This window comes from Oxyura jamaicensis, chromosome 6, assembly GCF_011077185.1.
Source record: "Oxyura jamaicensis isolate SHBP4307 breed ruddy duck chromosome 6, BPBGC_Ojam_1.0, whole genome shotgun sequence".
In the NCBI taxonomy this organism is placed as follows: Eukaryota; Metazoa; Chordata; class Aves; order Anseriformes; family Anatidae; genus Oxyura; species Oxyura jamaicensis.
The window spans coordinates 9,250,292-9,272,374 of record NC_048898.1 but is presented as its reverse complement, the minus strand read 5'-3'; the positions used below and the strand labels follow the sequence as shown (position 1 = coordinate 9,272,374).

At 39.6% G+C, this 22,083-nt stretch overlaps 3 protein-coding genes and 1 long non-coding RNA gene across 8 annotated transcripts in view; 2 read left to right on the top strand and 2 right to left on the bottom strand.

Annotated features, from left to right (window-relative positions):
• Positions 1-2,371, top strand: part of CHAT (choline O-acetyltransferase) — a 37,803-nt gene extending 35,432 nt beyond the window's left edge. Inside the window, exon 16 of the mRNA XM_035330579.1 lies at positions 352-2,371. Coding sequence (XP_035186470.1) covers positions 352-606 — 255 coding nt within the window. The 3' untranslated portion in view covers positions 607-2,371. The remainder of the gene's footprint in view (positions 1-351) is intronic.
• The window catches only part of LOC118169339, a 47,110-nt gene extending 31,281 nt beyond the window's left edge, over positions 1-15,829 (bottom strand). The window contains exons 1-2 of one of the 2 annotated variants that reach the window (XR_004752028.1): positions 15,781-15,829; positions 1,952-2,091 (exon numbers count right to left, since the gene is read on the bottom strand). This is a non-coding gene — a long non-coding RNA (uncharacterized LOC118169339). Of the gene's footprint in view, positions 1-1,951; positions 2,092-4,206; positions 4,292-15,780 lie in introns of those variants that run through there. The other variant, XR_004752027.1, reaches the window with a different exon arrangement.
• C6H10orf53 (chromosome 6 C10orf53 homolog) lies at positions 7,093-8,578 on the top strand. Its single transcript, XM_035330580.1, has 2 exons — positions 7,093-7,308; positions 8,259-8,578. Exons 1-2 carry the CDS (start codon positions 7,152-7,154, stop codon positions 8,321-8,323), a joined length of 222 nt encoding a protein of 73 aa, XP_035186471.1. The 5' UTR covers positions 7,093-7,151; the 3' UTR covers positions 8,324-8,578.
• A 1,567-nt stretch (positions 15,830-17,396) lies between the features above and the next one.
• Positions 17,397-22,083, bottom strand: part of OGDHL (oxoglutarate dehydrogenase L) — a 55,885-nt gene continuing 51,198 nt past the window's right edge. For all 4 annotated transcript variants that reach the window (XM_035329998.1, XM_035329995.1, XM_035329996.1 and 1 more), the window contains 3 exons: positions 21,166-21,329; positions 20,388-20,542; positions 17,397-19,656 (listed from right to left, as the gene is read on the bottom strand). In XM_035329998.1, the coding sequence (XP_035185889.1) occupies positions 19,533-19,656; positions 20,388-20,542; positions 21,166-21,329 (443 nt within the window). In that variant the 3' untranslated portion in view covers positions 17,397-19,532. The remainder of the gene's footprint in view (positions 19,657-20,387; positions 20,543-21,165; positions 21,330-22,083) is intronic.

The following is a 22,083-nucleotide window of genomic DNA, read 5'->3' as shown; positions in this document are numbered from 1 at the left end:
CCAAAATTACACACAGCCTTAAAAATCCCCTATCTGTCAGGAACAAAGCTTATATATGCTAAATATCTGTATCAAGTGAGAATAGAAGTGCATTATATCCCCTTCAAATGATACCATTTCTCAGACCATGGAAAACAAACAGAGCAGCCACATTCTATACCAAGATCAGCTTTTACTTTCCACATATCAGCTCCAGGTCTAGGCTTCTGAAAGAACTCATACCCTGCAAAGGGGATTCTCCACATTTTGAGGATGAGTAGCATTTGTTTATCTTTTTTCTCATTCTTAACCAGCTGATTTCAGGTGTCTTGATTAATCAGAAAACACTCCTTACCTTCTCCCTGCACCCAGGTTCCAACTACTATGGAAATGTTCTGCTGCTATGGGCCTGTGGTGCCCAACGGCTACGGGGCATGTTATAACCCTCAGCCAGAGCATATATTATTCTGCATTTCAAGCTTTAAAGACTGCAAAGAAACCTCCTCAGACATGCTGGCAAAATCTGTGGAAGAAAGTCTCCTAGAAATCAGAGATCTGTGCAGCAAATGCAACTCTACTATGGCAAAGCCACTTGCTAAACAAGAAGAAGCTACACGGTTGCAGTGACCGCAAACTCTAAGAGGCTGTGGGAATTATTTTGCTGAATCCACCCTATGAAGAAACAATGACATAATTGTTCAAAGGCAAGATAGTACTAGTAATATTTCAGTGTAGAACAAAAATGCCGTGTGTTTTACATTATTGCCAACATTTAAAGCCCTATAAATATGAAATCTTCCATTTCATGCCTGAGAGTCAGCAAAAAGGTTTGGTCTCACTGGCTGAAATGAGGGAGGCAGTAATATGTGCCTGTATTGTACTACTATTTCTAACCATAATTGATTTATGCCACTTTATCATCTAAAAAAATTAAGTGTGTCTATGACATGAATAAAATACTACAGCACACCAATTAATTAATATCCCCTGCAAGTAGTTCTAAACCATTTTCATCTGTTCCTGAAAGGTTTGCATGCAAAGAAAAAAAAAGAAAAAAAATAGTAGTTTCCCCTACTAGATATATTGAGCATAACATTGTAAATAATAAGCTGTTGTCATTAAGTCCTGAAATTTGCATGAAGAGTATTTAATACCACCATCCTATTTCCAACATTACAAAAGCAGATAATTTTAATAGTGGTCACTATGTATTTCTACAAACAACAACGCATTATAGGAAAATTAGAATAGTATCTGCATGTTCCCCCAGTCCAAAAATGCTGCAGAAGTAGTTTTGCCTTTATTCTGGTTTGCAACGGCCTCAAGCATAGGCCCATCCTGAAAGCAGCATATTTGAGATAACGTCCATCAAAGAGAACTGGGAGAATTTTGTCCATAATGAATTGACTTAATTATTTCTTCCTGCCAGTGAGCAAGATCCAATCTAACAAAGAGGCAAAGCACAAAGCGTAAGTGCAATTCAATTCTGCTTAAAACCTGTTTTGTTTGCACAGGAATGAATTCTGTCCCTGTGACTAGCAGGACAGCTGTATGCAACCACAGAAAATCAAAGAGCAATAAATAACTGGAATGAAGAGGCAAACATGCAAGTTGAGGAAGTCCCCAAGATAGAACAATAAAGACCAGTTTAAAAGCAGTGGTGCTCATATCAGCTTTGCATTATCCCACCTGGGAAGGATTTATATTTCATTTTTTTAATATCACATACAAGGTATCATATTCTGCAACATACAGTAAATTCAATTGCAAAAATAATATAGTGCCTGCTAATTCCCACCTTTTCTATGTGTGTTATCCTGAGTTTTTTCTCATATCTCTTTAACTCCCTACAAATCCTTCCAAGGACCGGTATTTTCAGATACCATATCTCTAGCTGAAACATGTTGCCTTGCTTAGCACTGTTCAGTCATAATTGTTAGAATATAACTTGGTAACAGACTAAAACACTTACTAACTGAATCCAGCGCTGATCTTTCATTAGACACACTGGAGCACACTTGGAAGTCTGCACAGGGACTTGCATGTGGAGAAGTGGAGCCTTGTTTTCTTCCTTTGTACACTGAACAATCATGTGCTTAAGCACTCATAGGCCTAAAAGCAAGGGAATAGATTTATTACAATAAACTAGAAGCACAGATATGTTTCTATCTAAGAACTCTAGATACTGACTTAGTAGATTACTTACGCCCATACTTATTTTATTGCCTCTTTCAAGTTGCATACATCCAATTAAACAGCCTGCTGAACAAAAGCTATCCACAACCCCACATAGGAAAGCACAGCGAGCCTAATAATCAATCAGAGCAAGTCAGCTATGTTTGAGCAAATCAACTATGTTGATTTACAGTGATTGAGGGCTGGGCTCTTTTTTTTTTTTTTTTTTTTAATTAATGTGTTGTTTTAAAAATATGTATGTTTTATTACTCCTTATTACTCCATGAGTGTGGTTCAAACCAAAGACAGAATTTATTTTTAAATTATTTAAATAGTACTATGTCATAAAAGCTGCCCCAAAGTTAAAATGTCCCTCTAAAAAATAATATTTTTAAAAAAGTGTTAGTCAAACAGTTTGTCAAACTGACCGTTCACTTAACGGGTATACTGTTCAAGTTATGACTTCAAATTGTTCCCATGCTATAATTACAAAAATTACTTTGAAACATTCCCAGTAATTTTGCTTTCTTCTGTCTTATGTCACTGCAAAGACATTCTGATCTTTTAACATAAACGTAGCACTACAATCTCAAGATTTTTTTCATGTAACTGTTTTAAATTATGACTATACTTTAAGTGTATAAAATTCTGAAATTTGATATTTGATTATTTAATAATTTAATTCTAATGAAATATATCATTTCATTTTGTATTTGTAGCTTGATAGGTGTAAATATTTATTTGCAAATGTTACCTGCTTGCATTTTACTTTTTTTTTTTGTCTGGGATTTTAACAGTAGCTCAGACACTGTACTCAACCCACAATTACTAATAATTCAGGCAGAGACACCAACTACTGAAATTCTACACCGATGTATTGTTAAGAACACCTTGTCTGTAGCTGATATAACAAGTGTTTTGGATTTTTTGACATCAGAAAATACTGGTGGTGGAAAATGCTAACATCTTACTTGAGAAAGAAACCTGTGACCACCCACGCTTCCTATTAATTTAGCTAAGCATTCAATCCTTGTACCTCAGATACTTAGCTATCTGCCTGAATACCTGAAAAGCTTCAACAAACTCAGTCCCTCCATTTATGTATGTGTTTAACCTCAGTCATTACTCGTGCTAACTGTAGCATCTGCAAAGTACCTTACTCCGTTTAAGAAATTTCAGACTCGGTTCCTGGTTTGTTTAAACTGGAGGGTCTTGAATAACTTAAATATGGATAAATTTCACAGCACAGGGCATTACAAAGTTATCCTCAGTTTGCCAGCAGGAACTTCACATGGGACCATGCTGTTTCTCAGTTACCAGAATCCCCTGCACCTGTGTGATATCATCCCATGCTGCAGATGCATCTACTAAGGATTTCAGGAAATAGGAGTTTTCTTGGGTGCTTATTTAACATTATTTGTATTATACAAATTAAGTTCTCTTAAGTTTTAAAATACAGTCTGTGCACATGTACTTGTGGAAATGAAATGAGACACTTTTAAAATGTTTTCAACCAGAAAACAATGGAATAGATTGTTCTTATTAAAAAGGTTGAAAATCTTGATTGACAGCCTAAGCCATTAATATAACAAGTGGCAATGATTTAATGAGACCTCTTGGTGGGACATGAGAAATACAAACTCTCTGCAAGATAATTTTAAGACGGTAATTGTTTCATTCGCTTCATAGGTCTGCTCCCACATACAGCACTGGGATGTAGCAATTAAAAAGCAGATTTTTGTGAATCTCTATATTCACGGTGAACAAAACCAAAAGAAACTTCAAAACTGGTGTTTTAAGGGTGCAAGAACCCAACCTCACTCCTGTGAGTGCTGTCAAAGACCCTCTGCTGTCTGCGATTAGAGTAGGGCATGGTTGTGGCAACACACCTGAACTGCTGCTGCTGTACACGTTACGAGATAGAGAACTATTTTAGTGATAACTTTTATTTTTATAAGATAGTATAGATTTATGACAAAATGTAAATGCTTATTTATAGCACATTACGCTTCGGTTATGTTTCTTGCTCTGTTGGAACGTGTTTATCTGTACCTGTATTAATGTATATATATATATACATGTGACCTGAAGCAGACGCTGGACACCCTCCCTCAGCTCACGCCGCCAATAAAAGCCCCCAGAAGACAGCTTGTCGCCTCTTGTTGCCACACACCAACACCCAACCCCTCACGGGAGGAGGAGCGGGGACGGGGACGGCGCCGCCGCCAACGGTCGCCCAACGGCCGCCAACGGTCGCTCAACGGCCGCGGCGCGCGCCCCGTCAGCGGGCGGCATGGCGCGAGGCGCGGTGGTGCGAGTGCGGCAGGGGCCGGCCTGGCGCCACGGGCTGCCGCAGAGCGCCGCCTCCCGCCTGCAGGGCCTGCGAGGTACGGCTCGGGAGAGCAGCGGAGGGGAGAACCGGGCCGGGAGGGGTGGGCAGCGCCCGGCCGCCCCTGACGCCTTAGCCGCGCTCGGTCAAGGCTGAGGACGCTTAAGGCGGAGTTTAGTCGGGAAGCAAAGCGGGGGCGGGCCGAGGGAACGCCGCAGGCAGGGCTCGGGGAGCACGGCCTGAGCCAGCGCCGCTGGGGCCTCCAGCCATGCTTCAGCTGCGGAGGCACATCGCCCACCCAGCGTCAGGGGGGAGAAATTTGGTGTAGCTAGTCTTTATTGAAAATGATTTGTCGAGAAATCAAGGATTGCTGCACCCCATATGCTGTTCATTTGGGAATGGGCAACATTTGCCCTCCCTTGTGCTCCAGTGGCCGAGAAGGCCAACAGTATCCTGGCTTGTATCAAAAAGCGTGGCCAGCAGGGCTAGGGAAGTGATTGTCCCCCTGCACTCGGCTCTGGTGAGGCCACACCTCGAGTACTGCGTTCAGTTTTGGGCCCCTCGCTACAAGAAGGACATGGAGGTGCTCGAGCGAGTCCAGAGAAGGGCTACAATGCTGGTGAAGGGCCTGGAGAACAAGTCTTATGAGGAGCGGCTGAGGGAGCTGGGCCTGTTTAGCCTGGAGAAGAGGAGGCTCAGGGGCGACCTTATTGCACTCTACATCTACCTTAAAGGAGGCTGTAGCGAGGTGGGGTTGGTCTGTTCTCCCATGCCTGGTGACAGGTCAAGGGGGAATGGGCTCAAGTTGTGCCAGGGGAGGTTGTTAGGAAAAACTTCTTTAGTGAAAGGGTTGTGAGGCATTGGAATGGGCTGCCCAGGGAAGTGGTTGAGTCACCATCCCTGGAGGTCTTTAAAAACATTTAGATGTAGAGCTTAGTGATATGGTTTAGTGGAGGACTTGTTAGTGTTAGGTCAGAGGTTGGACTCGGTGATCTTGGAGGTCTCTTCCAACCTAGGTGATTCTGTGATTCTGTTTTCTACCTATAACAGGACACATAATAAAGATTTCTGCCTAGCAAAATTCATCTGAAGTTGCCAGATAAATCAAGTTGTACATGTGGGACCTGAAGTATTAAAATAAGCCTCATTTTGTGATCATAAAGGATTTAGATGATAGATAAAACAACAAAAATAAATAAACTCAAGTCTCAGACAAATCAGCACTTGGTTGGCACAGGAAGCATACAAGGAGCCTGGGTTAACACAAGATAAGCTGCTGGCACTTCACCCAGGTTACGTGGCTGGGGCTGCAAGATCATGTCAGCGTACCTCAGGTACGGACTGGGAAAGACCAGGCCTTACCTTGTGAGACTAACAAGTGCTGTGGTGAGCTGTCCTCCCTGGGGACGGATCTCCAGCTAACAGCACAGAGACACCAGCTCTTATCCATTTTATGAGCGTGAATTAATTGCCAGAGATTTCCATTGCTATTTCCTAGAAAGCAGTGAAAATTGTTTGATGGGGATTCTGCTCAGCTGACACCACACACACACACACAGACACAAAAAAAACACAGCAGGAACTCATCATGCTACTTCATGAACTGTACTCCTCACTCAGCCATTTTCTCCATTGTTTTTCAGCAAATTGAAATGCTAGAAGGAATTGTTACAGGTGGATACAGTTAGGTTAAATGCTTGAGCCATGCAACTTTCAGCAATGAAACACCAACCCTGACAAGTCACACAACTACCATGGAACTGGGACAGAGAAAGTGATATTTCTATCTGCTTTTATCAATAAAGCATGGACCAAAATAACTCATGTGCAGTGGTCAGTATATGGTCTCAGCCTTAGAACATTGCCAATAAAAACTGAAAAGGCAAGAGCATGAATGTTAAGTATCCAGAAGCCTGATTCTGCCTAGTAAAACAAACAAACCAAAAAGCCATGGAATGAGATTAATAAAATAAATAAATAAATCTTTAAATCCACGGGTGCCCAGGCAGAAGCGTGAGGCATTTAAGTGCTGCTGGAACTGCATCGAGTTTTCACTTCCCCTGTTCTGATTAATTTACTACACTACACAATGTACTGTAATAAACCCAAAACACACCTAATTCAGCTAAACAAATACGTAGGTTGAGAGAAGGTTTTGTCCCTTCTGGCTTGATTCTCAGCTTCAAAAAATCTCAAGGCTTTAATGTACTGAGGAATTACTCTTTACTGAAGAATTACTCTTTAAGAAGAAGTGAAATGAATTATGCGTCGATGAACAATTGGGTTATCAAGGTTGTTCACTTAATGTTCCAGCTGTTATATAGCACCATCCTAACGTTTACTGGAGATTTCTTTTGAATTTAATCTTATTCCACGGTACTTGCAAATAAATACATTGTGTTTCTTATAGCTGCTGTGCTAGTTAATAGCAAATACGAGTACATAATGAATTTCTTGCCTTTTACTGCTAGAACTAGAAATGACAGAGGGTGGAGGCTTCATTCAAAGGAGATCCATTAATGTAATAATAGAGAAGCTAGATATCAAAGCAGACAGGAGTTGTGGGGAGTTTTGTACAGCACTTAGCTACATTAACACTGTTATTTGCTTCTTGCTCTCATAAGCACTAGAACTTCAATATACCAGGAGTTCACAGCAAAGCAAGCAAATGCAGTACTGCTCACTGCCTTTTCACCCTTTTCCAGCTGTCTTGCAGGCAGATGGGCACCAGCTGATTCTAGAGGAGATACCAGACTGGAATACTGTAGAACTCATAGTAAATGGGGAGACTGTATTTCGCTGCAACATCAGTGACCTGGATTTTGGTAAGCACAAAGTTTTATTCATCCCAGTCTCTCACTGAAAGCACTTACATTTTGAAGTGAGCACTTCCTAAGGCATAAACAGTCTAACTTCTGTCAACATTAACTCTTCTAAGCTTGCATTACTTTATATTTGAGGCATTATAAAGTGCACAATCAGGAAGACAGAATGGTTCTGCAGTTAAGGCAGTGCCTAGGAGAGCACTCTCTCAAGGCCTTCCTGCATGCACCACTACACAATCACAAGAAAACCAGTTAGATTTCAGTCCAGTTATTAAAACTTATATGCTTTGGTCTTAGTTTATTTATTCAGCTCCCCTTCCTTCTCCCCTGACAAAACAAAAATAGTACCATTGCAGTGCCCCACATAAAGGCATATATATATATATACAGGAGAGTCAAGGAGCTTCAGGGCTCAAGTTCTCATTTCCTGTTCAACTACCTTCCAGAAAAAGGCTGAAAGCCACTGCTCCTTACCTGCCCACTATTTAACAGCTTCTCTAGGACTGGGAAAGGTGGAGTTATGAAGGGAAAGCAGAAAGCTGACCAAGCACAAAGGTATTTTGAGTACCACATCTTGGTTGGTTTCACCTTCCTGAAAGGAAAGAAACAGGCCAGTAACTGGGAGGTTCCAATACTGCTCCTTTTGGAAATTTATTCCAAGAAAACACATCTTTTTTGTTGTTGTTGTTGTTCCAGTATTAGAGCTATGCTGTGCTATTGTCTGCTGAATCACCTGCACTGCTGCACTCACTTTTTGCCTTGTTTCAAATCCAGACCAAAGCTGAATCAACCTCAGCTGATTATGCAGTTAAACAGGGTAGAGCCAAACTGAGTCCAAGTACTGTGAGGGAGAATGCAAAGGAACACAGATGCCAGAACAAGGAGTACAGATGTAAAATACAAATGAGATTATTTGGATATACTTTTTAAGCTGTGTTTTTTTCCTTTAGGAGGTGATGGCAAGTTGGATCCACTCTGTGAAGAAGCCAGAAAAGCAGTGTTAAATGCTTACTAGTTTATAAGTTCACATTCTCTTTTACCTTGTTTTTCTGTCAGGCAGTTTACTTGCATTACAAAAATCTTAGAAATTTTATGATACAGTTGGCTCTTCATGCTTCTGTCTCTCTTAATGTGTCATCCAGACAGGAATATACAGCCTTTTCCAGAACCAGTCATGTGTTACCACCCTGAATGTTACAAATTCAAATAGAACTGTGATTAACAAGTAGTTCTAATAGTTTGATTTTAATTAAAAGAAGAATGAAATTCCTGGACATCTTGCATTATTTCAACTTTCAGGGAGTTTCCTATGTTAAATATAATCATTTCAAAGTTATGAATACCTGCTGATCGATCCATACATACTCATACAGATGTGCCAGTTTCACTTTTCTCTTGGCTGCAAGTATTCTAGAGAACGTTGTATCTTTAGACACAGCCCAATGGTACAGAGAGAAGCAAGCTGGCATAATTATAATGACAGGGTTAAAGCTGTCTGCAGTTACCATTACCAATATTCCGGGTATCAGAAAAGTAACACTGTTTTTTCCTCCCTTTTTTTTTTTCCACCCTTGATAACTAGATTATTAGGCTACTATTTTGTTCCTGATTTATCAATGTACACTCGCAACCTCAGTTAAAAACTACGTCTGGTCAAGGTGAATCCAACAGTTTGCAAGCAGCCATATGTTCAGGACACCAGTGTTCTGACAATTTTCAACTTGACCCACATTTAGTTTATGAAAGACAGTGGTTAGTTTTTGCATTCTAACGTAGTTGTATGAACAGAGAAACACAGCATACATTGAGGCTAAGGAAAGCTAGGCAGCTGCAGTTTCTAATAGGGCTTCAGGCAAGACCATCTGACCATTACAGAGCTAAAGACAAATAAATCCTACCACTCACAATAACTCCTATAAGCTGCAAGAAGGTAGCTAATTACAAATAATTAAAGTACCTCTACTGCAGTACTGATCTGGAACAGAATTGTTGTCAAAATAAACACGTTGCTATACCCAAATATAGTCTCTTATTCATATCCTAAAGATGCCAGAGGTATTAAAAATATTCTTTAGCAAGCGAGAAAAAAATATTAATAGTTAAAATCAAGTGAAGCAGAAACCACATTGTTCTAGAAGACAAACATTTTTGCTTTCTGTAACTAATATAACAAGATTAGAAAGCAAAAACATTCAGACTATATTGAGATCAATAAAATTAACACTTTCACAGATGAGAAAGGCACATTCTGGAGCAGACGTTCACAAAGAGAAGAGATCGGGTTTTCATCATTTGCCCCACTCTAGCTCTGTGCTGGACAACACTGAGCTAGTTCACCATTCTCTGGGGTTCTGACCCCGTAACTACAAAGACAGACGGAAGACTAAGCTCCCCAGATCTCCTGAGCATGATATGCTGCGAACATCAATGAAAACACTCCAAAAAGACGACCAAACCAGTTCTGTTTTAAAATTTAAAAAAATATACTAAAAAATAAAAAGTTTTCAGGTCTTAGTGTGTTCAGTGCCCTCTGTTTAACATCACCCTGAGAATATTTTTGACATACCTCCAAGTTGGAATGTCAGCAGTTTTGTAGGGAGATAATAAGACATAATAGATCAGCTTGTTTAGCTTGAATAAATATGAACAAGCTTTGGGGAACAGAAGGCTTCAGGTCTTCAGGTCTCAAGAAAAAAAAAAAAAAAGCATGGGTTGAGAGCACAAATTGTGAGACTGGAGACAGACAAGATTTTTAATAAAACAATGAAGTTTAAAACAAAAACAAAAAACAAAACTCCATCAGACATCTTGAACACTACCAACTAGAATGCATAAAGAGATCTCAGACTCTGTTATTGGGCTTTTGTAACAGAAGGGAAAAATATATACAAATTCAAAGTAGCCCTTTGGTTTAGTACCCGCTCCCCAAACACTACCCGTGATTAGTTGCCATGGCACTAGCAGGCAGGTGTATGTTTGAAGGCACAGGAGTAGCCACTTGGACAAAGCGATTCTGATTTTTTTCATATATATATGTGAAATAACCACTTTTTCTCCAAAGTCTCCCTCATTTTTAAGGGGATTATCAGCCCCGCAGATAATCACGGCTGTTTGAGAACAACTGCACAAGTAGACGTAGCCTGTAAATCCTCTCTACAGTGACTTTCATCCAGACTATTGTGAAGTAAAATCAGGAGAAAGAAAGCAGCAGAAACAAATTATTCCAGTAGTAACTCCAACTAAATTGCTGTGCAGCTTTTAGGGTTTGACTAATTGTCTCATTAAGACACATTTCTGAATTTCTGATCACTGAAATGGATCTCAAGTATTTTTAATCACTGAAAAAATTGTACCACTAAGAGCCTCTCGCCCTCCTCTCCTCAGCGCTATTTGCAATGGCAAACACACAAAGGCTCCTGTTGATTGGAGCCCCACTGTTACACAGTTGGCAGTCAAATGGTACTAATGGCACAATAACACAATATAACTAAAATAGTTTGCCTTTTAGAGTAACAATCTCTTATAACATGATTAAGCTTATCATGCGCATTTCCTTATGTTTTGCAAAATGCTCACAAAATTTGACAGCTTTTCCAGTAATTTCTTCAAAAAGGGAGGGAAAATAAAAAAAATAGCTATCAAGAAACAAATTAACAACACTTGATAGATTTAAAAAAAAAAAAAAAAAAAAGGAAGAACTGCATCAAGTGTGGGTTGCAAAGCAGAGCAGTTGTGCAGTACCCAGGCCACTCCTCTTGCAGAATGCAACTCCAAAGCCTGAGTTTGTCACATTTAATTGCAGACACTTTATCGAAACACTCAGCTTAGGAGCTGGCTTGCCCTTGGCAACTTCTGTAACTGATGGAGAGAGGCATTTCCACAAAGCAGTTCGGATCTCTGCTGAGTACTAGGCTCCAATTTAGGCACTTTAATATTGTTTGAAACTAAACACCAAAAAGAGAGATGAAGCTTCTTCCTCACATGAGGAGCATGCTTCAAAGGGAACATGCTAGCATTGTTCAACACACTACTGATGTGCTTTTTGTACTATCAGCAAACAGGAAGATTTTACTCTTGGCCATTGCTCCCAGTGAGAAGGAAATCACTCCTTACAAGTACTCAGGAAGAGTTTAAAATATCCTATTTATTCTCAAATACATTGTGCTTGCTTTAAAGTTACTGTATGATAGTAATCATTGACTTTCCACAGCTGATGTCAGCACAGTTCTCAAAAAAAAGTTTAAAGTTGACTAGAGAAAAAAAGTTGAATTATTTTAATAGTTTTTATTTGATTGTTTTTAAAATTATCAATACTGCACATAGTTAAATCTCCTTCCTCTTCATTTTGCATATTGGCCATCCAGCACTGTTATATTAAAGATGGCAGCACTAACAATTCCAATGCACTGTTTTTACTTACTAAGAGTCTGTGACTCATTTGGCTTGCAGTCAGGAGGAAGTGACTTCTCCATCTCCTTTGTCTGAAATGGAGATGACAGCTTTAAGTCAGAGATCTCTGTTTTCCAATTCTCCAGTAAAAAGTGCTGTACAACTTACCTGTGCTATACTTCACAATTAGGACAAGGAAATGCTTTATTCCAATAAATTCTTTTATATGTATGTATTTCTGCTTAAAATATAAAAAAGGAACAAATATATTTTTGCTTTTAACAGTCCCTTTAAACCATCCAGGTTTCTTTTGGTAGCTTTAAGATATTTTTGTTTAACGTGCTGAGAACATTCCCTAGCAATGCCCACATGTGTTATAGGTGGAAAACAGCCCAGAAGAATACAAGCAGGATTCTTCTGCTCTGTCGAGGCACATATTTACAAGACTCATTACCCAGTATAGGCTCATTCAAGTGAGAGACAAGATCCATGCTAATTTAAGATGCATTTGAAATGTGGCCCTTTAAATTTTTGTCAATTTTGTAAGGCAATTTTAAGAAAAGACAGGGTTGTTCTGCACCCACACATAGGCACTATTCAGATACATAAACATTTACTCACGTATGCACATCTATGTAAATCTGTAAACCTGCATATCTGTGAATGTACCTAGGAAAGTGTCCACCAAGGTCTTACCAATCTGTGGTTTTTATCATGGGCTTTGAACTTAATTCCAATGACCAGAGTATGCTACACAGTTCTCCATTTACTTTCCTTTGGTTTTTGTTACAGATACAAGTACTGCAAAGGTACATCCTGCATATATCTGTTGAGCTCACAAGCTGCACAATATTGCGCTCCCTATGAAAAATACAGTTTTACTGATAAGTCTACTGCAGTTCTGAAGCCTCTCAACTGAAGGTTAAAAAATAAAAATAAAAGTCACACTTCAAGTAGCATGTCCCTAAATTTTTATGCACGTGAATTCAGAACAGTGATGCTGAAGAGAAGGAAAACTATTAGAATTCTTTTTTGCTGACAGCCCCAGCAGAAGCTATTTATGTACAGTCATATACTGATGTGCATGCTCAGATAAATTTTTCTGAAGCTGGTAGAGTTTTGTCAAAGCAAGCGCTTCTAGATGTGTGTAAATAAATTAAAGAATGTCTACTTTATAATGAGCAGGGTGCATTGTGGTATAAATAGTACAGAATGCATTAAATAAACATTGCCACATATGACCAGATATCTATTAGATGAGCATATCAGAGGAGAAGTTAATTATCTAAGAGTGTAACCAGGAACCGTTCAGAATCACTGGAGATTAAGATGCTTTATTTCTGTTTATCTTTCCTTCTGAATAGGCAGCAGGCTGTTGCAAAGAAGAGTCCCAAAGCAACACAAAGCTTCAGCTCTTAATCAACTCTAGGATGACAGGGTTTTGTCAACAATAGTTTGAAATTCTGATAAAACAATAATTTTCCTCAAAGTAATTTTGTACAAAATATGCTGGCATGAAATAGCATTTAGGACATAAAGTTGCAAGATATTTATGGTTCTTTTGATATCTTACGCTGCTCAGGGGAAAAAAGACAACTTAGGCAGTGTATTTTACGTATATGTATTTGTCAGATATATTACACCAAAAAAGAAAGTACGTGCAAACTTCTTTAAAACTGATTTTTAGTGTCAGAGACTAATATTCCTAGAGTAAAATATAACTTTCCTATGTCAGTAAGATTTCTAGACTTGAAAAGCTATGGTGTTTCAGTCCAGCTGTGAGAATGTTAAGGCTGATGGAATTTGATTTTGCTTGCGCCATGACATTCACAGAAAAGTAACATCCACTAGTCATCCTATACTACATAATCAACACTGAAAAAATTGTTTCGTTAAGAATGATTGTGCAAACCGCTTTAGCACAAAGAACAATTGGTGAAGAAAGATTTAATCACATAAAATTCTTCAAAGCAAGACCAAACCAATCCCTTTAAATTACTTAAGTATTGCTTAAAATCTATAATTAACATATAGTAATAAATATTTCATCTTTTATAAGCCTGTTGGGAGCAATTTGCTAAACATTTATTTTTAGTCAAGGGGAATTACATACAATTGTTTTATCATGTTCTGAATAAGACAATTTTATTCTATCCCTTTGATATCCACAGTAATAGAGACATTTATCTGGAGAAATACACTATTTCCTCAAATGTGTTTTGCTTTTTAATAATTAAGCTTACTTAAGGAGAGGGAGAGCAGCAACCTCACACTAAGAGTTCTTGGTCCACTGATGCCCAGTAAGAGGTACTTATAAACAAATGGATATTGTGGAAACTTAAAGTCTTCTGTCACAGGCTAAAGAGCAGAGACACAAGCCAACACCCACCCAGACAGAGGATACCAGAGGTGCATATCCAGGCACCTTCCTAACATTCCCCTGCACTTTTTCCTCTACACGGGGCTGCATGGCAGGCGCAGGGAGCAATCCAAGAGCACTAAACATCACTGCCCTCCAGAAAAGTCCCTGAGCAGACACCTTTTATTTTATTGTAAGACCAACGCAAATGTGGTTGCTTAAACCACTACTAAAACAAAACCATTATAACGGTAATGTCCATTGGCCACCCCAGGAAAATACCCAAGAGCTGAGCTGAGCTCTGACCCAGACCTGCTTCGCTTGCGATAGCCTGAGCACTCCTTCCATCCTCCAAGGCAGGAGGACACAAGGCTGGCTATGACCATGCCCCTTTGTGAAAGTATCAGTGATTTTATGGGGAATTGCATAGGAAGTACAGATTTCTGCAACAGAAGTTATGTTGCAGTGTTTCACACAGCATCTTTAACGATGATGACAATTGTTTTCCCCTCTACATAAATTAGATCTCCATTTGCCATTAATGACTGCATCACTTAAATATCACAAAGAAACCGCCTGGTGCGCTTATTAATAATTGAAAACTTTGGAGAAGTCTCAGAAATATTTTCAATCAAAGCTACACATTATCCTTCCTGAATATTTTTCCTTTTGTTCTTTTATTCCTTTTGTATAATAAGGCACAATTTAAATAATTAAATAATTAAATAACAGCATTAAGAAAAGCACAATCTGAACTGAGAAGTATCTATAATCAGAATTGACTTAACAGTAAAAAAAAAAAAAAAAAAAAAAGACGTGGAAAAGAGGCAACATTCATCCATTTCCCTCTTTCAAATACATTTAATTTTTATTTCAGTCCACATGCTGTTTCCTAATACCTCACACTGATGATTAAGAAAACATAGCCACTTAATCTCTGTCCTTGGCCTACATAAACATTACAGAAAACTAAATAATCATTTTTTTAACTGGTAAAGTCCATCAAGTCAAGACAGCTATTTCTACCCAACTGGACTTTGCAGAACTACTAAATGACCAAAAGGAACAAAAAAACACCCAAAACATCTCAGTCAGAACTAATAGAAGTATTGAACACCTTCTGTCATTTAAAGTTTCTTTAAAGTTTCATGTTCTACTTACTCTGCTCAGTAACTTTATATACCCAGGAAGGGCAGAAACATGCATGCAAAAATTACCCTCATCTACAGGGATTATTTGGTGCCTATTTCCACCAGCTGATCAAAGCCTCAGGACTCACAATCTTGTTCCCAGAACACAGTGGAAAGGGAAGCAGTCCAGCACCCGTCCCTCCCAGCAGACCTTACCAGTGGGGATCACAGCTGCAGCCTGGCAAAGGCAAGGCATTCTTCACCTCCACCCATGGAAGGGGAAGGGATTTTTAAAGCCTTTTAAAATATATATATTTGTATATACATTTCTCTACTATCTTTCATTCAAAGGTTTCCTCACCTCTTCCAAACAAGCCTCACTGTGCTCATGCTACATACAAGTAGCAGTATTTTACATTCTGAGAAGCCTTTGCTTGTGGCTCGCAGCAGAAAGACACTGCACTGTCATGTGTTTTCCTCCAGGCCTTGAAGTCCCCAGAAGCTCTGACAATACTGTGAAGGATGTGCCCCCTCCACCCCAAGGGCAGGACAAGGCACCCTGCCCAGTTCCTCCCAGCCACGTTTGTCTCTTACCTGCCTGTAGAAAGTGCCAGCAGCCGGGCTCCCACAGCCTCCTGCTCCCAGAGTCTTTCCCAGAAGCACGGTCAGCCTCCTTCGCTGTAGTAAAACTCCGCAGCCCTTGTCCTCTCTGGAGTAGAAATGGGGGGCAGCGTCCCACAGGGGCCTGGGCAGGGACCTCTGTCCCACCATGGGCCCAGCTGCAGCCCTCCATTCTAGGATAAACAGGGATGCATTTTGGTGTGTCAAAGGTAAGGATAAGAGTGTGGGACCAAGTCTTGGGCTTTAGCCAGCTAACAACAGACAGCCTTTGCTTTGCCACCCCACACAGGCCAGTCCCATAATTAAGTAGCCACCTGTGCCAGGTGATTCATCCCCCAGGTGCGGAGGGGGCTCCCCACGTTGCTGCTCTGCCCAGTGCCAACCTGCTGAATAGCCTGTAAAATTAAATCCTGCTGAATCACTGAACCAATGCGCAGCACAACAGCAGATTTTTTTTTTCCTCCATCCTTGATCAGACCTGTAAACTTACAACAACTTTGCATCTGCTTTTAGGGTTTTTCTGATTTTACATGATTGCGTGTGCCTGTATTTCATGTTTGGGGCAACATTTTAAGTTGCATTACGCCACTGGAAAAAACTAGGTCGAGAAATAAAAGAGTCTATGACACTTGTGTGAAGTTAACAGTCAAAATATCGATGTGAGGAAAGGGATTTTTGTGCATGTATGTGCATGTAGGGCAAAGGTTCCCAAGCTTTTATTTTGTTCTTATTAGCAATAGTGGCTATTCCTAGCTCTGGAAAAAAAAAAGATCCCCCTCCCCAACACACACACTTTTATCTACACAGTTCAAATAATGAGCACACATTCCTGTTTCTTGTCTAGTCTCAGATATTAATTTTTACTTCCTTGAACAAGCAGAATGGTTCCCTTTCTGCAGAACAGGTCTAGCAGACTCTCCTCTCTGCTCTAGCAGACTATGACTCCAACTGCACCACGGGTAGAGGAAAAGTTTCCATCAAACGCACCCCTGCTGCTAGTGCATCTCATCAGGTAGCTAATAGGAAACAAAAATAATTATGTGATGGAGGCTGTTTGTCCTAGCAAATCATTTGCTACGGTAGACATGCGTGATGTGGTTTCTCACCCACAAATACAATGAAGGCAATGAATGCTCCTATTTGCTGTACTCTTCCTTCTGAGTTATAAAGCTGTGATTTGAGTTTCAGTGCAGGTGAGCTGCAGAAGCCTATATCAATACTTTGGTATTTTTCTAACACTCCACGCAGATTAACTGATCGCTATTGAGTATATAAAAAAGAACTGGCTGACAAGTTAAACGTAACGGTATTTTTCTATGAGATCAGAGAGAGATTTTGAATCCGGTTTAAAGGTGCCATTAGAGAAACTTGGATTCATTGTCGATAATGCACCGATTGAATGTGCATCTAGTTCAGAACTCTGTGTTTTTTATTCAAGGGACCTTGCTGTAGAAAAGCAGCAAAACTCTGCGCATAAGTGTAATCTATGCATTTAGCAATTTATAATGCTTTAACATGTTTTGAACATTTCCTATTGGAAGCTACAGGCAACGGTAAACAATTTTAAAGAAAAATATGTTGAGCCAACATATTTAGAGAAATTTATTCCAGTGTTTACAAATTAGAGAAATGAAACCCAGTTCAATTCCATCATTTTGAAAATTCTGCTTTGAACATAAATGCGTTCACTTGATTTATTCCTTAATTTAGAATAAAACAAAAATATTGTAATATAACCTCCAAGTCTTAATTACTACTTTTAACCCAATGGTTCTGAGTAACTATCTTTTTTTTTTTTTTTTTCCAGTTCAAATGCTGTGTCTTTACTACTAAATTTAAACAAACTCCTACCAAGCAAACAAACAAAAACAGAAGAATGAGCTGCCCTAGCACTTTTACGAATGGGATACTAATGCCAACATTCAGAGGAAAAACTGTCAAAAAGAACAGGCATAACAGAGAATTTCATTCTTACATATTTTTATTTATTTATTTTTACATTCTTTGATGGAATTTTTATGCAACTATTATACCACAATCTATGGTGCACAATGCAAATTGAAACCTGCCATTTACCACTTACATCTCTATGTTTATTTTGTTTCCTATCTTTGCATATACTGTGGCATAAGTGCATTTATCAATTTTCATGCAGCACTGGCCTGCCTTACACAGACTGAGAATACAATAAATGGTGCCAGCAGTATTTAGATGCATTCAATTCTCACCACAAAAACATGGACTCCTAAAAGCATTAAAATACTTCGGGTGATGGTTACTGCCTATCAGCTTAATGCTTTCAGCTGTAGAAATGGACAGGAGACAACCTTTGCTGGTGTCAACTGCCGTGTTTTCCAAGTTCATTAGGCTTCAAAAGACTGAACTAACTTCAGTGTTTCAATGACAGAAAAGCCCAATGCAACTAGTCCAAATTAAAAGGATGCTACTGCTTTTCATAAATATTAGGCCAAGTTTGGTTCTGGAACCCATAGTAAGTAACTTATCACACCACTTTAATGCTCTGGCAGAAGAATTTATTTTATGTTATTTTGTTTTATTTTTACCATCTTGCTGTCTCCAGGCCAAGTGAAGGAACAGTATGAGGTACACAACCCTTTTTGGTAACCTACTTGTACTAGTAGTAGATGATCATAACTCAAAGTTTTTAATAAAGCTTTTTATTTTGACAAGATCAGAAGCTTTTCAGCATCACTTGACTCTTTGCATCAGGCATAAACTGTCAAGCCTTATTATATCACAGCCAATATAGCAACAGCAGGGTAAATCTTACTGCCAGGAACACGAGCATGTCCCAAGAGCATGCTCAGGACAGGGAACTGGAGACGGGGGTGAAGTCTCATCTATGTGTTTTCCAGTCACTTGTTCTGAGCAGATCTAGCACAACCCTCAGGCACTGCAGGAGCATAGGGTCCTCCTGCAGATAGTTACTTTTTCCTACTTGCACACAGGCATGGCCATTCCTCTGCTTCCTGTTACACCACTTCTTTCCTTAACTGTGCAGTTCCCTTGGCCATCCAGCACAAAGAAGAGAGGAAGTCTCCTGCCACTACATAGCCTAGAGTGCTGCAGAAACCTGCAGTCACGAGGCTCACCCAGCCCCAAGCTCTCCTGGGGCAGATGGAACAGGACTTCTAGAAGAAAGCTGTACCCACCCTCTTTCTGGCACTGCAGAGTAAGCATAAGCAGCAGCAGTCTGAGACCACCCTACTAAACAGTGCCACCAATGAAGCCAAGCACTCCCTCCCCAGAAGAAAAGCAACCCCCGGCTGATCCCTGCCACAGAACTCAATGTACCTGCTCATGAACTCGATGTACCTCAGCTGCCTGGCACAGGGACAGCTCTTATAGGCAGTTCCCTTTTATGTCCATACTGAAAGCACGTGGCAATTGACCAGCAGGTAAATGCAAAGGACAAAAAATCAATTACTTCTTGTACAAAAACATGGCATGTGCTTTTGGTGAATCAGCAATGGTTGCTTGCCTTGTCCCAAAGAGTTCCCAATCTAAATAGACAAGTGACAAAAAATGGTGGAAGGTAAGTTGGATTTTTTTTTCTTACAAACTGGGGAGCAAGGTGCAGTGTAATGAAGTCAGCTGCTGGATCCTTACATAATTTCCAGTATTTTTCCCATTCACTTTTAATTCCTTTTTGGATGCAATGGTTTGAGACAGTACTGGAATGGAGACGAGGTGGTGCCCTGCATTTAGAATGTCTTTCCCTCAAAGGCCTCTAGGTTGAAAGCTGTATCCAAGAACCTTCTGAGCGACACCAGATGCGTGTTCTTGTTGCCTGTGGCAGCTGCAGCAGCAGGCTCTCGGCCAACATACCTTTGTGACAAAAATAATTGGGCAGAGAAATGAGGTAAGAAGAGAAATTATTTTGACACTAACAAGCACATGATCATACTGCTAAATGCATTTAAGTTAACTTGGCAGATTTGAACATTTTATCATCAATCTTTCTTAAATAAAAATATAATCAAATCTAATTTGTACCATCAGTTATACCTTCCAGTCATCTTCCACCTCTTTCCCCCTCACTGCATCTTCTCCCCCATCCCTCCCATGGCAGACAGCTACACTGTCTCATAATTAGATAACTTGCTTTTGGCAATGAAGACTCTCATTCCTTCAACAGCTGTATGTGCAGATTTGAGAGTTAATCATCTAAAATGACTGTAAAGATATCTGACTAGACTGAGCTCTTACAACCGCTATTCTCTCCAGAAATGTGAAATGTGGAGTGAAATTCTTAGAAAAGACAGATTCTTAGACAAGAAGAAAGAAAAAGCCAGGAAAGCTAAGCACTGTGCTAAGTGGCAATAAATACAGAGCTAGTTGCTACTGATTTTCTTTTAGAACTACAAGGAGGAACAAGATACACGTTATGTATTTGAGAAACAGTTGCCTAGACTTTTCCCTCCTTCACCCGAGAACCCCAGCTCAGAGAGTTTTTTGATTTGTGGGGAACCTGCCTTCCCCATAAATAAAATCCTCAAGTCAAAAACCTGATAAACAGATGAAGCCAGGAGATAGAGCAACTGTTTAAAGTCTCATACCATATGGGTCGTGTGTGGTTCACAATAGTGCGGAAACGAGGTTTGACATAATCATAATATCCACTGTTTTTGTGTTCCTCCTGACACCAAACTAGGTCAGCACCTGGATACTTTTCAAGCTCTTCTTTGAGCAAATCAAATGGGAATGGTGAGATCTGGAAAGAGATGTTAATAACTCACAAAGCTTTCTCTTACATGGTTTTAGCACAGGGTAGTATAACTATTGCATATTGCAACCATTAGTACCAATTAGTACCACACTAATTTAATAGCCATATGTTTATTAAGGTGATTCATTTTTTTTGTTTTCATGTTGTCAGAAGTGAATACACACGTATTTTATCATTTCACAGATATGAACAGAAGTAGCTTATAGTCCATATCTCTTGCATTCCTACAAGTTTTTCTAGTAAAGTAGCTGCCACAATACAAGTCCATAATTAGGGTATGACAATATAGTTGCCAAGTGTTATTCACAACACCTAAATCCAACAGACTGGATATATAAATTTAAGGTGCCATCATGCTGTACATGCTGTAACATTTTTTTTGTTATGTTGTTCTGGAAAACTCACCAAGCATTCTGGATCTCATTGTCCACTACACTACTGATGTGCTCCTTCTCCACAAGGCCACAAGGGTTAGATAATGTCTTGTTAGTTCTTTAAGAATGCCAGCTTTCACCATCATTGCTGGCAAGTGCCATCTTTAAAAGTATAGCAACCCCTTGTTGAGAGTCTCCCCAAAGATCCTATCTTCTGAGGGTCAGAGAGCTCACCTGTTCAAGTCTGGTTATAGCTACTTGTTTCTCCAAGTCTTGATTCTTTCTCTCTTTCACAAGATCATAGTATACTTTTCCTGTGCAGAAAATCACTCGCTTGACCTCATGTGGTGCATGAGCTGCCAGTCCATTCTCAGGAATCACACGCTGAAAAGTGGTACCTAATTAGAGCAAAAATTAGTAAAGTGCTCTCAGTGGAACTGACAATGGAATAAAGCAGCACAAGAAACTGTCCTTTACTGAGCAATCAGCAGGCTGCAATGGTCACGGCGTCCTGTTACCTCCCTGTTCTCACAACTTTTCAGATCTGCAGTTCTTCTTAGGCTGTTCACAAGAATTTAAAAGACTGACAATAATCCATTCTTCCACACTTAAAAGGAAGAAATATATTAACAATGCATTCCTTTTTAGCTTTGTGTTGTGCATTACACCTTCAATTTTAAGTTACAGAATCACAGAATCATAGAATATGCTGAGTTGGAAGGGACTCACATGGATCACCAAGTCCAGCTCCTGGCTCTGCACAGGACCACCCAAAAATCAAATCACATGTCTGAGAGTGTTGTCCAAATGCTTCTTGAACTCCAGTGGGCTTGCTGCCATGACCACTTCCCTAGGAAGCCTGTTCCAGTGTCCAACCAACTGCTCAGTGAAGAACTTTTTCCTAATATCCAGCCTGAATCTCCCGTCACAGCTCCATGCCATTAAAGTTGATGGGATAGCTTACCTTTGCTTACAGTTTTATTCAGATATCTACCTGAAATATTTTTTCTCCTTTCCAAGATGATATCAACCACGTAACAGTAACACAATTATAAAATTTCTGAAGTTTATATATAAAAGCAGAGCACATATTCATACTGAAGCTAAATATGGTAACTGTAGAAATATTTACAATAGCACACACACAACTGA